The following is a 15,782-nucleotide window of genomic DNA, read 5'->3' as shown; positions in this document are numbered from 1 at the left end:
TAGAAGACATCTGAAGGCAGCCCTGTATGGGGAAGCTTTTTAATGTTTGATGTTTGATTGCTTATTATTATTATTCTGATGGGAGCCACCCACAGTGGCTGGTGAAACACAGCCAGATGGGTGGGGTATTAAAATATATTATTATTATTATCATCATCATCATCATCATCATCATCATCATCACCATCCAGATTTAGCATTTTCATGGGCCCTCCTCCCTCCCCTCATTTATAGGATTTTCTGCAGAAAAGGTTAAATCCAGATTAAATAGGAAACGGGATGGCATTTTGGGGCGGATAGTCCTTGCACAAACCTTGCATGCATTAAGAGTGCTATATAAAGCTTACATTAATTCAAAGCACATTTTCCCCCACCCTGAATCCTGGGAAATGCATCTTTGTTAAGGGTGCCGGAAGTTGTAGTATAAATTACAGTTCCCAATACTCTTTTTTTTTTGGAGGGGTGTGTGTGCTTTAAATGTATGGTATGTGCACAAGCCTAAATGCACACTAAACTGCCATGTGGAAGTAGCCAGAGAGAGAAAAAGAGAGAGAGAGAAAGATGCCGCTGGAAAACACCATTTCTGAAAGTTTTCCTTCTGCAGTTTGCTCCAGGTCTGGCACAGGGTGGCTCCCCAAAGTTAGAGGCTGGAACTTACCTGGACCAATAAGAATCAGCGCCATCCTTTTTCATGCCCTCCTCTGTGGACTTCAGCTGCTGCTTGAGGTGATGGAGAGAGAGATCAGCCCCGCACACCTGTGCTCCATTTTCACTGACACTCAGGGCCATTCAACTTTTTTTTATTATTATTTTAAAAATAATCAGTAGAAGCCAGAAGTCCTCTCGCACAACGGCTTGTCGCTGCTGCCTAAATCTACGAAGCAACTAGATGCCAGCGAACAGATGGTGACACCCGCCCCTGGGGAATGGGGGGGTCAAAAAGAAAAGCAGCGATGCTTTTGCTATTATTTTTTATGATTTAATGACTCGTTTATTGGGCATGCTGATTTAATTTAAAAGCGGGAGCGGAAACCCAGCCACCGGCCCCTCGGCCAAGTGAATCCATTCGCCTTGACAGTTTGCTGGCAGAGGAAGCTAAAACCTGCGCGCAGCGCGTTTGGGATCCGGAGGGGAGTTTTTATTTCGCCCTCCTGCAATGAGCACCAAGTCCACGTGTCACTTTTTCAGCGTCTGCTCTTCCTGTGTGGGGATTTCTGCAGGAAGTCTCGCCGCAGAAGGTCGAGGCTGCTCGGGGGCGATGCTTGCAAAAGGAGGAGCCCGGGAGAGACGCGTTTGCAGACGGATGCAGAAGTCAGAAAAGGCCACGGTCTCGCCGGAGGCGGAGATATTTCAAGAAGCAGCTCTGCTCAGGTCAGGATGATGCTTTCCAAGATACGAAACAAGATGCGTTGTTGCTGGGCGATTTGGAGATCGCACGCGCGGTTTGCTCTCTCGTTCTTTTGCAAAATCTGTTGCTGAGCGCGCGAAGCAGCGTCTGCTTTTCCGTCCCTAGAACTTTGCGCTCTGAGATTGACGTCTCCGTTCTCTCTCCAGCAGCACCTTTTGATCCTGTTCGCCATGTTTACAAACGGAATCCGCTGGAGGGATCGACGGAGGGTGGAAATTGCCAAGGTCTTCCACTCGCAAACAGAAAACTGAAGGCAGATGCGTAAGAGAGGTGGTGCCTGCGCGCGCCTCTGCTTTTGCTGGTTCTCTCTGAAGCCAGAGCAAACTTAGTGAGTGCTTCAAGTCAGTGCTGTCCCTTTTGAAAAAAAGGAAATGAAATACGCGCTTGCCACCAGAATGGGTGCAAGACACAAAGCTAATCAAATAAAAATCCTTTTACATTGTAAAATAAGCCAAAGCAAATTCCAAGTACAAGATGTAAGTACTTGGCGAATAAATTACTATTCTATTCTATTCTTTAAAAAATGACAGCATGTTGCAATTTGTTTACCAAATCTGCCACTTTGGAAATAGGAGCTGCTGAGCAGGGTAAAGGTAAAGGGACCCCTGACCATTAGGTCCAGTCGTGACCGACTCTGGGGTTGCACGCTCATCTCGCATTATTGGCCGAGGGAGCTGGCGTATAGCTTCCAGGTCATGTGGCCAGCATGACAAAGCCACTTCTGGCAAACCAGAGCAGCACATGGAAACACCGTTTACGTTCCCGCTGTAGCGGTTCCTATTTATCTACTTGCATTTTGACGTGCTTTCGAACTGCTAGGTTGGCAGGAGTAGTGAACTATAATTGTGTGTTGCATATATATTTATTCCTCAATTCAGTAAAGGTGCTTCAAGGTGGTTTACAACACTATCGTGTTTTTTCTTTTGTAGGAAATCTCTGGAACATTTGTTATGGTGCATCATAACAAGTTCAATAAAATCGTGCAATAATTTAGGTAAGAGGTTGTTGTTTTTCCAGTTTTCCGATCTCATTGAGAGGTTTCTCCACTTACGCATCTTCAATTCACTCCAAACCGTACGTATGTGTGGTGCTGGCAAATATAATTAAAGAAATCAATATAAACTGCAGAAAGGCGTCACAAAGGCAAAAATGACCAGAAAAGTGGGGAAACTGCAAAAATGTTGTGAAAACGGCAGGAAAATAGCAATCCCATGAGCTTTTGCATCAGTCTTTGAAGCCTGGGGAGAGTTGGGAGAGTTGGGAGTTTGATAAAGGTTTGGAGGGAGTGATTGTGGTGGAATTTAGCTTTTTAGATGGTCTTCCAAGCTGTATGCAATTTTACATATTCATGCAGTACCCGGGAACGTAACCCCTGGGCAAGTGGAGAGTACGCCTGTATTTATTGTAAGCAGGTGAAAACATGGTTACTGGACACTGCCCTAATTCCCTCGAGTAGAAACTTGTTTTGCCCATTGGTATGAAGAATTGGATTGGCTATAAATTTGCCACATTTAACCCATGACAGCTCTGGGCCCAGTTGAGTGAACATCAGTTGGAGGCTTATAGGCAAAGTCTACCATCCAGAAAATCTGCATTGGCTGAGTGCCTACACATCTAAATACTGTATATGAACCAGGTGTCTAAAATAGTATGGGAGAGCAATCCAATTGGATTTTCTCTAGTCTAGTGTAAATGTACACTGTTGCAAAGGATCCCAAATCCTCAGTGTTTAGGAAATGAAGGCGAGTAATTCAGTCATTTTGGACACTATAGGGTTTAACACATGAACTTAAGCAGCTCTTATGGCACAGCTTGAACCATGTGCACATGGCTTACTCAGAGGTATAGCTTTGCTTTCTTTGCATTATACTGTATGTGGCCCATACGTTCTTAATACATGTAGAAAAAACAAACAAGGCACTCTCACCGGTTAGGTTATCTTCATATTTAAGACTGCTAATTTGGTTCAGGTGACAAAATTATAATTGACAACCACTATTGAGCATGTAGCTCTTAAGATTTTAGGAATGTCAGTCTGGAATAGAATAAATCGAATGTACATACTGCTTACAAAAACGTAGGTTATACAGTGGTGGCTCACCAGACGAACGCCCTGTAAGACGAATTTTTCGCTTAACGAAAGGATTTTTCGAGTGGAGGTTGCCTCGCTAGACGAATTTGTTTTACGAACAATTCGTCTAGCGAATCGCGGTTTCCCATAGGAATGCATTGAAATTCAATTAATGCGTTCCTATGGGCAAAAATAATATTTTAAAAAAATTCAATGCATTCCTATGGGATTCGCTAGACGAATTTTTCGTTATAAGAATTGACCCATGGAACGAATTAAATTTGTCTAGCGAGGCACCACTGTACTCAAATTCTCTTACACATTTGAAAACGTAGTAGTCCCAGCACAGGAATGTTGCTCAATTAGTTATCCTAAAGGACAAAGTTCTTTTGCATACTGAAGAGTGCATTGACATTAAATTATTTGTCTAGTCTACAGTTAAGGATCATGCTGCACCCTTATTGAAGAAGTGTTTTACATAATAGTGTTCCGTATGCACACTCTTCCATTGTCATAATAACATCTCATCCTCGTTGAAGAGAGTTCTAATCTGCTTGAGAAATAATGAGGGCAGAACCAGGATATTGTAGCTCTCGCAGGTTTAATGAATGCAGCATGTATAGCTGTCATGTTCTATAAAATCTGTACCTTCTTTAAAACACCTATTCCCAGAGAAGCCCACCCACCCAATCACATTTTGAAATAGAGATCCGGTTTAGTCTCAGCCAGTATCAGAAATGCAGCTTCTGGACTGTGGCACCCCTGGGTTCCAATTCAGCATGCTTTGGGTGTTAATTCTTCCTCCTCCTCACAATACCTTGGCTTTCAGGAAGCTCTAGCATTCTGTGCGGATCACATTCATGTCTTTTCTACTGCTCGATTCCATTCTTTTATTATACAGGTATATTCTTTTAAATGGCTCTATCACACGTTGAAGGCCTTCTTAGGGGATTTTTTAAACCATAAATCGAAGAGCACAATAACTAGAGAGAAGGAAAATAGGAACCGTGTGCCTTTGGAAATGCTGATTTTTTTAAAAAAAAACAGTGTATGGCTTTCATTAAAAGGAAAGAACATTGAGGACTTACCCGCAGCCTCAGCTCAAAGCTAGGTATGGGTTTATTCTTTTTCTGTCTTTTAAAATATTCCATGAATGTGGTCTTCATTGAGCCAAGAAATCTATGCTAGGAATGTTGTTTTTTATGGGAATTTAAGGGGATTGTCAGTTTAGAGCAATGTATGGGGAGTTGGGGGGGGGACCTTCTGGGGTAGTTTGACCTCCTGTGGTCCCCACCCTGCACTCAGCTCTCACTTGTGGCTCCTAGAAGTTGTCAGCATGCAACAGCAGCCACACCCCGGGAGCAGCTTCGACTGGCCAGCTAAACCAGGCGAGGATAGCCAATGGGTCTCAAATCCTAGGTGAGTTTGGGACTCCCCTGCATGTGAAGATAGGCTCCAGCAGATTGAGCGGATGAGGCCAATAGTGGGTCCAGTGGTCAAAAAGACTGTTTCTGCCTGCCTGTGCTGTAGAGGGATGTGAGGGGCAGATGGGGCTCATCAACCTGGGAAGGAAGAAGGAAAACTCTGATCCTAAACCTCTGCTTCCTTGTGTGGTATCTTTGGGAGAAGAAAGGGCTAAGGAGTAAACCCTACAAAAATCAAGAGTGGAGTCCCTAAGATGGTTGGATTGCGTCTTGTACACCTCCTTCCGGCAACTCCTGCAGCCAAACTGGTGCCGAACATATTACTCGGCTTTCCTTTGGAACGCGTCAGAGGCTGAGAAGGCTGCCTTGTCGTCTGGGCAGCAGAGGACCCCCATACACACTGCTCAGGCTTGCACACCATGGAGGGTCACTTTGGTGCTCCTAACGCAGGGGTTTGACTTTGCCCCCAGAAGTGCACTTTGTTGTCTCTCGAAACAGGTGGAAGCCAGCAACTTCTTAACAACGGAACCTATTCCTCATAAACGCCACAGGTTGCGTCCAACACTGCATTGCAAGCAGAATGTATTTTTGTTTGTGCAGCACAACTCCACCTCTTCCTCCTTCCCACTGCAGCATGCTGCACTGCCCTCAAGTTCTGTTCCAGAGCAATGGGGAGAAGTAGGTCTATAATCCAATTAAATATGTCTTAAGACTATAAAAAAGGGGACCCAGGTGGCGCTGTGGGTTAAACCACTGAGCCTAGGGCTTGCTGATCAGAAGGTCGGCGGTTTGAATTCCTGTGACGGGGTGAGCTCACATTGCTTGGTCCCAGCTCCTGCCAACCTAGCAGTTCAAAAGCACGTCAAAATGCAAGTAGATAAATAGGAACCGCTCCAGCGGGAAGGTAAACGGCGTTTCCATGTGCTGCTCTGGTTTGCCAGAAGCGGCTTTGTCATGCTGACCACATGACCTGGAAGCTGTATGCCGGCTCCCTCGGCCAATAATGCGAGATGAGCGCGCAACCCCAGAGTCGGTCACGACTGGACCTAATGGTCAGGGGTCCCTTTACCTTTAAGACTATAAAACTCGTACAATCAATTAAATTTTTGTATTAGTAAAAAAAGTTCTCATAACCAGTTATGCACAAGTTTGCCTTTTAAGATAGTGCTCACCAGACATTTTAGTTTTTGCTTTTTAAAAAAATTAAATTTACTCCACTTTTTAGGTCATTAAAAATATCACTTGATTAAACTAAACATTGCCACACACAAAATCATTATGCAAATCACCACAACCTGATATATAAAGGTCTCAGAAACGAAAATTGTCTTGATGTGAAATCTGAACCTGGTTGAGGAATATTACCGTGTTTCTCATATTATAAGACATGTCTTATATTTATTTTTTCCACAAAAAAACACACTATGGCTTATTTTCAAGGGATGTCTTATTTTTTTCCTCCTCCTCCTGCCGTGGCCAGCATTGCTGCTGCTCCTACCACTATGTCTTATTTTCGGGGTATGGCTTATATTCCTTGAATGCTTAAAAATCCTGCTATGGCTTATTTTATGGGGATGCCTTAAAATATGAGAAACAGGGTATTTCAAGGGTACACACAGACCTGCCTCCTCTACAGTGGCTGTTAGTAGTTACTAAGTGTGAAGGAGTGGGAGGCATTCAAACTTATTTTCCACACATACTTTTTATGACAGCATTTCAAAAACACAAATGTAAAACGTATTGTTCAAAGTGGTATTTAATGCTAAGCAGTTAAGAGTGGCGATCTAACATTATGGAGCTAACAAAATTGCAACCATTCATCCATAGCCACCAGGATAAGACATTTCTCATGCATATGACAAATCCATTTACGTAGTGAGGGCTGATTCCTGTGTACAATATTTCATAAGTTATGGTTCACAGCCTCCCCCTTTTGAGAATAATTCAAACTGATTATATTATATTTTGTATATGCAAACTATTTTATATACACATGAATATAAAGATCCCTAAAAGTACCGTTGGGATGACACCCTTGAACTTTCTGTAAAATGCATAGCTTTCTTTCATACCATTTTAAATATTTTCTCTCAAGTTACCCAAAAAACTTTACAGATTAAAGCTGCTTCAGTGTGTGATATTTTAACAAAACCCAAAGGAAATAAATCTCAACTGTCATATTTAAACATCTTAGGGAAAATTCACATATTTGGCTCTGAAATTAAATGAATTAAGCAAGCTAATGGAAGTTCCAGTTATCTGTGCGCTCTTGGAAGAAACCTTGTGCTCTAAACACACAGGAATCTTCTTAAGCAGGGTTACAGTGCAGTATTTCTGGTGCAGTGACCTGTTCAACTTTGCGCTGAAAGCTGAAACTCCAAATATTTTCCAAACCTGCACTTTTGCATCCAACAGCCAAGAACAGGAAGAAAAGCTAGTCATAGTTGAGGAAAGGTTTAGAGCCATTTCACTCTCACTGTTTCACATTGTCCTTAAAACAAAAGATCTTTATCCACACAAATTGCAACTCTCAAAACTTTGAGACAACTGTTTTCAGTTGGTTAAATTCAGCTACAGGTCATTTAACAGGAAACATCTGTCAGGAACAAAAAGCTAGCCCCATGACACTGAAAGTCGCGGGTATCCAACATCAGGTGGTTGGTTTCACAACAGCTTAAAACTGTGTGGCTTCAGTTGGTGAAGACGGACTATATTCAACTAGACTTGCCTTCTCTAGAGCCAAGCTTCATACAAATGCCAACAAGTTTTCACAGTAGCCATCAGCAACTATGGGAAACATTTCCCCAGGAACCTCTCCCAAACATTTTCCATATATTTCTATGAGGTTTGCATGGAAGAGATTCAAAGTACGTGATTTATTGTTCTAGCGAGTCCCAGTGACTAGCTAAGCATGCTAGAAGCCAAATCATTTTAGGTTTATCGTCTACCCACTAAGCTTAGGTCTTCAATGAATCGTCTAAAACATTACTGAGTTGATTGCGCAAACCGGTAGGAAGCTACTTTCATGTAAGATTTGCATGGGAGGCTTGTGCATGTGTCGGAATTGAATCTACAGTGGCCAAATAGTCACAGGACTATAAGCAGCATTATTAACAGCTTTTCTACTGAATTCTGCCGTTTCCTCAACAGCCCTGCTGGCAACTTAACTGAATGGGTGTTTTGTATCACCATCTTTGAGATAGCAAGGGTTAGTGCTTAATACTAAACAGCGGAACAAGTGAACATTCCTTTAATACAGTCATGCATGCGATGCAGCATCCCGCACCTTAGCGAAAATTACAAGGCAGCAACCAAATAAGAGGGACTTTGTGGAATTACAGGGCCTTTAGCTGGTGTAGAAATAAGCTCTATCACCATGATCACAATACCAGATGGGAATTCCAAGATGGAAGATTTGTAAAATCACAGTTCTCTTTACCCAAGGCAGGAAACTGTTGATAAAAACCCCACCACCATTATTATAAATTACAGCCCAAGAACTTCCATGCTATTTCAGTGAATCAGCATTACATCAGACGTTTATTCTAACTGGAAATGGCCCCAGCCTTAACAACAAAGCTGAGTATTTTATACCCACCCCCCGAGACACACTGTTGGCATTAAGGATGTAGCTATCGCCCACACCAATACTACAGCTTTTTTTTAAAAAAAAGGAAAAAATAAAGCCCCAATGAAAGAAAATCTAATTACCAAGTGATTTCATCTTGTTTCAGAGGCATATTTTTGTCATTCTTGAAAACTATAAAATAAAAAGCTTTTATTGTCAGCAATACTTTGAAGAGAACTAGGCCCATCATGAATATAACATTCAGCCCCATATAAATAAGTCACCAAGGTGTTAAAAGCAAGGGAATTATGTCCAATTACAGCGTACAAGCTTCCTATGCTATACTCTATGCAGAAAAACAACATTGCCATGAGGTTTACAAAATGATCACTTCAACCAGTTGCTAGTTTATAAATAGGGAATGCATATTTGGCTATAAATTAACACAGAAAATAGTCAATATTCAAGTGAGAGACAGGTTAACTGGAGAGTTGCCAGGAGCTTCAACATTAATTCACTGGCCACCGAAATGTGTTTCAGTAGCCAGACATTACAAACCTTCAGCACGGTATATATATATATATATATAAAAGAAAGACTTGGTTTTTTGCTTAAAATGTATGACAGTGCATAGCCTAAGTCAGATGGTCAAAGTGATACAATGCTTCTCAATGCTGATCTGCTGCATTTTAAAAAGGGACCCATCTCCCTTTAAGTATGCTTGCCAAGAAAAACAAAAAAACCCACACACAACCAAATTGCAAAGTCCTGAACTGTAGTAAAAATATTTCAGTCACAGACTGATTAAAAATGTATATAACTGTGCAGTTCCGAGTGTTAAATGTCCACCTGCACATTTTACTTGGGCTCCTCAATTGTCCCCTTGCTGAGGTCTGTCATTTTGGGATATTTTACTTTCTTCTGGTCCAGCTCGTTCTGAGCCCACAGTAGTAATTTCAGTAATTTCGCCAGCTTGGGTGTCGACTCACGATTTTCATAGTCTAGAACAGCTTGGTTAACTTCGCTCCAAACCTAGAGAGAGATGAGCAACTCAGTTTAGCACAGTATATGCATGTCACAGAGTCAACGTGATCCACCAACAGTTTTTGACCTGAAGGACTAAATTCCTCTGCAGGTACCATGGCCTTGTGCAAGCGACTAAATATCAGTCTCAAGCCCCCCTCTGTAAAATAGGAACTATAGAGCTGCAGGATATTGCAGAGCACTTTGCAAAATAGAAATATTTTAAAAAGTAATCGTCTTTTGCAATTTCTAAAGAACGAGGTCATGCCAAGAGGCTCTCAGTGGCTATTTCCCAGCCCTGTAACTTCCTTTCAACAAAGTCCGTAATCAAAAGCTCAGACGTTCGTATCAAATTCCACAAAAACATCAGTATTTAATTACACATGAAGGCTTGTAAACCGATTGAAGAGTGCTCCTCTGATAAAAAATAAAGCTCCTTATCAAAACATCAGTGTGTGTCTTTTTGAGATAAAGGAAGTGGTAACTTAGAAAGCCTACTGGAGTGGTAAAGGTCGTCTATAATATTTTCCTTTTTCATCCTGTTAGAATAAAACAGAACAAAAGTAACTTGGTGTTCTAATGCTCACCAAGTAAAAGTTGCTCCCAGCAACTGACCAGCTAAAGCTGCAATTCTAACCCCCCTTACCTGGGACTCAGACCCATTTAATTCAATAGGACTTCCTTCTGCGTAGACACATTGTGCTGTAAAATGTCATTTGATCAACCCAGAGATTAAACTGGTTCAAGCTTGCTTTTTCACAGAACATTTAAAAAATGCTACTGATCCTCAAACTTTGGGGCATAAGATGAACTAAAAATCTAAATAAGCTAACCGAAAGCCACCCACAAACTTTCAGAAAAAAAGCCACGTGATTTATTACAAAAGATGATGGAAAGTGAAAACCTGTACAGCCAGCTTTTCTTTATAATGTAATAAAGGGCAAATCTTAAAATTGCCCTTTTAAGAGGCATGCAGCATCTAATTTTAGTTACAAGGGATTAAGCGCAATTACCTTCTGTCTCTGCATCATGTTGAGCAAGTCTCCAAAAGGTGATTCTTCTGGGTTATCGAAAGCAAGCAGGGCAAGAGTGCGCTCCATCTCAGTCAGGCATTCCCGGCTCTCCTCGCCTTGTTCCGCTAGCTGCGTCTGAGCAAACTCCAGAGCAGCTTCTGTTTCACGCTGCCGAATCAACTCAATTAAATGCTGTTGCTGCACCAGCCAACCAAAAAAAGAAAAAAGATAGGTAGACCGTACAGAAAAAAAGAATACAGTTCATTCAGTTTCTTTCACTTGATCAATGTTCTTCTAAAAATATGTTAGCTGAGCATTCAAGTGAAGCCTTTAAATTAGAAGTTGGGAACTAGCTACTGAAAAGTGTGTTAAAAGCAGCAGTCAGAGAAATCAGGTTATATTTGCTAGCATGAATTTCCCCTTGGTTCCCCATTTTAACTATGGTTTAATAATATGCCTGAATCAGCACTAACAGGGTTAATGGTAACTAGTTTCCCTCTTAAAACAGGCGCTACAATTTTCTTCAATTCCTAATTTGAACCTCAGGTTAAGATGGAAACTGCTTGACTAAGACAGTGGTTAACAACATTGCAGATATAATGCTAAACAACGGTTAAAGCCCCCAGGAGAAGGAAGCGGGCATACAATTATGCTGCCTACTCCTATCTACACCAGGCCAAAGTGTGTTAAGAATGCACACTATACATGCAGGATACCAAAACAGAAGAAGAAAAGGTTTTCTGAATATAGCAACCTTCCCTCACCACTGTCAATTAGTTTAAAATGTAATCAATGTCAGTTTCAATGCGAATCTTACCTGTAAGTGGAAGTAAAGGTACCGGTTCGTATCTAACAATTCCGGGTGAAGGCTGTTGATTAGTGCAATGGCTTCCTGAATCTGGCCTTTGAGGATCATCTCTCGAATTTTTATTCTTTCATCCAGGGTCTCTAAATCAACACTGGGCTCAATTCCAGACTCCATCCGAAACTTTTCTGCTGCCTCTTTGAAGCCTTCTGAAATGCAAAAAGAAACTGCTTGCAGAAAATGGAAATCGGTTTAATCAATCATATTGTATGTCACCTTTCCAAAGTTAAGGCAGCTTACAACATTACAAATCACATAATTAGAAACATAGCAAAAATAGTCATAAACAATAAATAAAACATCAAAAAGTGCAAAACCAAATCGAACAATTTCTACATAAATGGCTTAATTGGAACAGTAGTACACTCAATATTTCCATAAATCCAGTTTCTTAAAACAGGATTCAACTAATGAATTGATGAAGGGCTTCTACTTGCTCTCCACACGCACCCCCATTGGTCAGGTGTGCTGTCAGGAGAACCTCCAGAACAGTGTGCAGGGGAAAGGTTAGTACCGGTAAGTTCTAGCAATACACAAATACTGCCAGGATGCCCCAAATGAATACATGGTTATGGTGGTAATTTTATTTTCTAAACCAGCTGACTGATTACCTGTAACAAGGTAGTTCATGATCAAGCGGTTCATGTCAGCTCTCTGGATGTGCAAATTATTAAGTTTTTCCATCCACTCGTCTTTTGTGATTTCATCGGGTTTTTCGGCATAACTCATTCTTGTCCCTCACTAGGAAGGGAGAGAAAAAAACCAGAGGCAAGATAAATTACTGTGAGTGAGCATATACAAGAGAATACCTCGCTACTTTTCCGAGATAGCTTTTACCGTTCACTCTGTTAAAAAAAAAACAGCAACCAGAGACAGTAAACTTATGCACGTCCTGATTTCACAGCTTGTACTCCATCAGGACAACAGCTCAGTTTAGAGCACAAATGTTCTGTATGCAGAACATCCCAGGTTCTATTCCCCTGCCAGTTAAAACCTTCTCAGATAAACAAGGGTTCTGGGTGGGACACAGAACAGTCACTATCAATCAGAGGAGACAATTCTGGTCTAGATAGTCCAGTAATCAGTCTTGGCATAAGCAAACTTTCTCTGCATAGATCAGCTGGCAGGGTGTGTGTGTGTGTGTGTGTGTGTGTGTGAGAGAGAGAGAGAGAGAGAGAGAGAGTGAGTAAAAAGAACTAGGAAGCAGAAATCATGAAGTCAGGATATAGGTGAACTGTCCCAGATATTAAAGAGGGAGAAGGGGGAAATCAAACCCACTTGTTATATGCAGGGGTCACATATTTAATGAGCAGTTCTACCCTAAAATGTAGCATTATAGAATGGTCAATACATCTTATCAAATGCTCATCACAGTACATGCACTGTTAATTACAATAAAAACAGCACTGCATCTTATTTGTATGTTATAAACAATTTTGATAAGTACAGTTTTAATTCTATCAGTGTTTGTTGTTTTTAATAATTGTTTATATATTTTGTGCTTGTTTTTATCTGTAAGCCACCTTGAGTCCCATAAGTGAAAAAGGCAGGGTATAAATAAATAAATAGTAGTGGTAGTAGTAGTAGTAGTGCTATCGTGACATGCAGTGGCAAGCACCTGATCATTATTAGCATTTATACATGAGTGCACAAAGGAGTTTATATATATATCCTCACAGTAATTCTCACAACAATCCTACAAACTAGACAAGCGTGTTTAAACCCCTGTGTTACAGAACAAAGGCTGAGGAAATGTTGGCTTGCATATTGTTGGCTTGCATATTGACACACATTGACAGAGCTGAGATTTGATTTTCTGGTTCATAGCTCATCTTCTGATGACACATTACTAATTAGAGCAAATGGCCATGGCACAAATATGAAGGCATCTCAGATCTGCTTCCACACCTAGCTGTTCTTGCTGTTCTCTCTTAACTTTGCCATGATCCAAAAGCACTTTTCAAACTATCAAACACTGCAGAGGTGGGGAGAACTGGGGGCAGGCACAATAATGGAATGGTTTGAACCCCGAACAGAAGCATTGCACAATGCAATGTTTGTGGCAGGGTCTTATTCACAGCTTTTCTAATGGGGGACAGGTGCTTCCACATTTAAAAATGACAGAAAAAAGAAGTTGGTCAGCATGCCTCTGGTTGCAGATGAAGGTTTTCCCCTACACATACCAGCCCAGTGGGTCAATTTTAGAAACACCAAGCTAGAAAGACAATGGTCTGATCCAGCTACACAAATTATAGTTTATTATGATAGAAAGAATTTACAAATAAAATGCTTACTGCTTACACATCTTAACAAGATCTAGTGTAAGTTCTTACACGTAGCACATTCTTATTTATAGATAAGTCACCGTAGAATTGCTCTTAATAATGGGCAGTCAGCACAGAAATATAATATTCAATACATATCAAAAATTATTCGAAGTGCCTTTCTTTCAACTTGTTTGCATTGAACTGCAGCTTAAAAATGAACAAAATATGCAAAGCACTAGGGTTCCAATGATGCATTAAAGAAGTGAAATATTTAATTGGGTGTAGCACACAAAGCAACTGTAGTCAGACTACCACATTCAAAACAAGTCAGAACGCAATCTTGGGATTAAGTTTCAGTGAGACCTTGCAGCAACTAAACATACATATGCTATTAGTCTCACTGTTAATAATGGGGCCCTGAGCAATCACTCCCTCAAACACTAAGCTTCCTGTTTGTAAAATAAAAGAACTAAGTCCCATGTTTACTGTATTTGTTGGAAGGACAGGTAAATAATCTTGGAATTGCTATTAAGCTGTATGTTTAAATCCCACCCTTTTTGGGTGCACGAAAGCTGAACACCAGACTGAAAGCTGGTGTCTTGCTGCCATGAAACGTATCTTACTCAGTCTAGAATGATTCCTTGACAAAATTTTAGGTTTAGCCAATTTATCACTCACTGGTAACACTACCACCTCTGTAGAGTCTCATTAGGCCTTCAAGAATAGCACAGGCTGAATTGAAAAAAACTGCTGAGGACTGTGTTGTGAAATATACCCCTCGTAGGAGTCTCCAGTGATGAGCTCACCTGAAGCCCTTTAAAGATAAAGCTCAAGCAATGTGTCATAATAAGCACCTAAACGGAACTGCTGCGGAATCTATTAGGATAGAAGCATCCCTTTGACACAGCTCCATCCAGAACTGAAGCCGCTTTTCTCTTTCAAAAGCTCAGTTAAAAATCAAGACGTCCCCAATTAAGACACGTAACACGCGAGGACGGCTACGAAGTTCACGGGTAGAGAACAGGTCGGTCCTTTTTTTTTTTTTTTTGCTTGCACGGTACTGTATATAGGTTTCCATGTGTACCGCGTGCCGAAAGCTCCGGTTTCCGATAAAACAAAAACAAAAGTCACGCCGAATATGAACCACGTGTGTGTTTCTGGGTAAAAACGAAACATAAACGTAAAGAGAGAAAGCCTTTCCCCTCCTCCTCCCCCCACCAAAACAACAAAAAGGTCGTTCAGAACGAGAAGCGCCGTTTTAAAGCTTGCGGAAAAGAAGAGGCGCTCCAATCTGTTTCGCACAACGTTGGAATCGGATCCAGTTTCTCCCTTTCCTCCCCTCCCCATTTTATATTTTTTTAAAAAGTGCTCCAAGATAACTTGCATTTCCTTGAAATAAAAACGAGCGTGTCGGGGGAAACAGTGTATAAATAGTAACAGTAAAAGAAGCGAAACCCCGAAGATTGGCCCTGTCCCCGCAGGCCGGTCCGAGACAGGCGCGAAGCGGCGGGGAGGCCGCGTCGTGTCAATTTGGGGGGGGGGGGAAGAAAAGAAGAAAAAAAAACCCAGGAAGGAAGAAGAGGAAGAAGCGGCGGCGGCAGAGTTTCCCGCGACATAAGCCCCCGCTCCTCCCGGCCGCGTCTCTGGGCTTCCTTCCTCTCTCCCGCCGAGAGCAGGCCCAGGCGGGGGCGGACCCCTCGGCACCACCAGGCAGGCCTCACGCCGCCCCAAAATGGCTGCTTCCCCCTCAGGCGCCGCCGCATCCCGCCACGGAGGAGGCCCCCATGCCCCTCACGGGTTGCCGCCCCCGCCGCCTTTCCCCCCATCCACAGGTGATCCTTCTCTCCACCGGCGCCGCCATTTTACTCACCGACCGAGCTCGCCGCTGCCTCCGCCGGGCCTTCAACGCCAGGCCCCGTCACCTGCTCCGCCCCCCGCCTCCCTGCGCCGCTCTCGCTCCCCCCCCCGCACACCCCCGCCGCCGGCCTCTCGCAGGCCGCGCCTCTCGCGAGAGCTCCGCCGAGCCGCCCTCAGCCAATCCCTTCAGAAAGGTCGCGTGGATCATAGAGACGAGGGAGACGGAGAGAGGGGATCGGCACTCGGGGGGGGGGGAAGAGGGAGGGACGGTCTATAAAGAAGGGGC

At 42.4% G+C, this 15,782-nt stretch overlaps 2 protein-coding genes across 4 annotated transcripts in view; both read right to left on the bottom strand.

The window, feature by feature from the left end:
- The window catches only part of SLC17A9 (solute carrier family 17 member 9), a 29,286-nt gene extending 28,497 nt beyond the window's left edge, over positions 1-789 (bottom strand). For both annotated transcript variants that reach the window (XM_035122960.2, XM_060277343.1), the window contains exon 1: positions 659-789. In XM_035122960.2, the coding sequence (XP_034978851.1) occupies positions 659-789 (131 nt within the window). The remainder of the gene's footprint in view (positions 1-658) is intronic.
- Positions 790-8,572: 7,783 nt separating this feature from the next.
- GID8 (GID complex subunit 8 homolog) lies at positions 8,573-15,594 on the bottom strand. 2 transcript variants are annotated; one of them, XM_035123393.2, is made up of 5 exons: positions 15,510-15,594; positions 11,984-12,113; positions 11,325-11,521; positions 10,508-10,705; positions 8,573-9,503 (listed from the first exon to the last, which is right to left on the bottom strand). In XM_035123393.2, exons 2-5 carry the CDS (start codon positions 12,099-12,101, stop codon positions 9,330-9,332), a joined length of 687 nt encoding a protein of 228 aa, XP_034979284.1. In that variant the 5' UTR covers positions 12,102-12,113; positions 15,510-15,594; the 3' UTR covers positions 8,573-9,329. The 2 variants fall into 2 exon arrangements, with proteins under 2 accessions (XP_034979284.1, XP_034979285.1); XM_035123394.2 differs by lacking the exon at positions 15,510-15,594 and adding an exon at positions 14,446-15,208.
- Between the last annotated feature and the right edge of the window lie 188 nt (positions 15,595-15,782).

Source organism: Zootoca vivipara, chromosome 7, assembly GCF_963506605.1.
Source record: "Zootoca vivipara chromosome 7, rZooViv1.1, whole genome shotgun sequence".
Lineage (NCBI taxonomy): Eukaryota > Metazoa > Chordata > Lepidosauria > Squamata > Lacertidae > Zootoca > Zootoca vivipara.
The sequence above is the reverse complement of the archived record's forward strand: the minus strand, read 5'-3'. Positions and strand labels throughout refer to the sequence as shown.

What these genes read in the sequence shown, in the direction of transcription:
- GID8 (XM_035123393.2), bottom strand. Translation starts at nt 12,101, where the DNA reads ATGAGTTATGCCGAAAAACCCGATGAAATCACAAAAGACGAGTGGATG. An exon ending in ACCTTTACTTCCACTTACAG is followed by an intron (nt 10,706 to 11,324) that starts GTAAGATTCGCA and finishes TGGCTGGTGCAG; the next exon opens with CAACAGCATTTAATTGAGTT. An exon ending in ACATGATGCAGAGACAGAAG is followed by an intron (nt 9,504 to 10,507) that starts GTAATTGCGCTT and finishes ATCTCTCTCTAG; the next exon opens with GTTTGGAGCGAAGTTAACCA.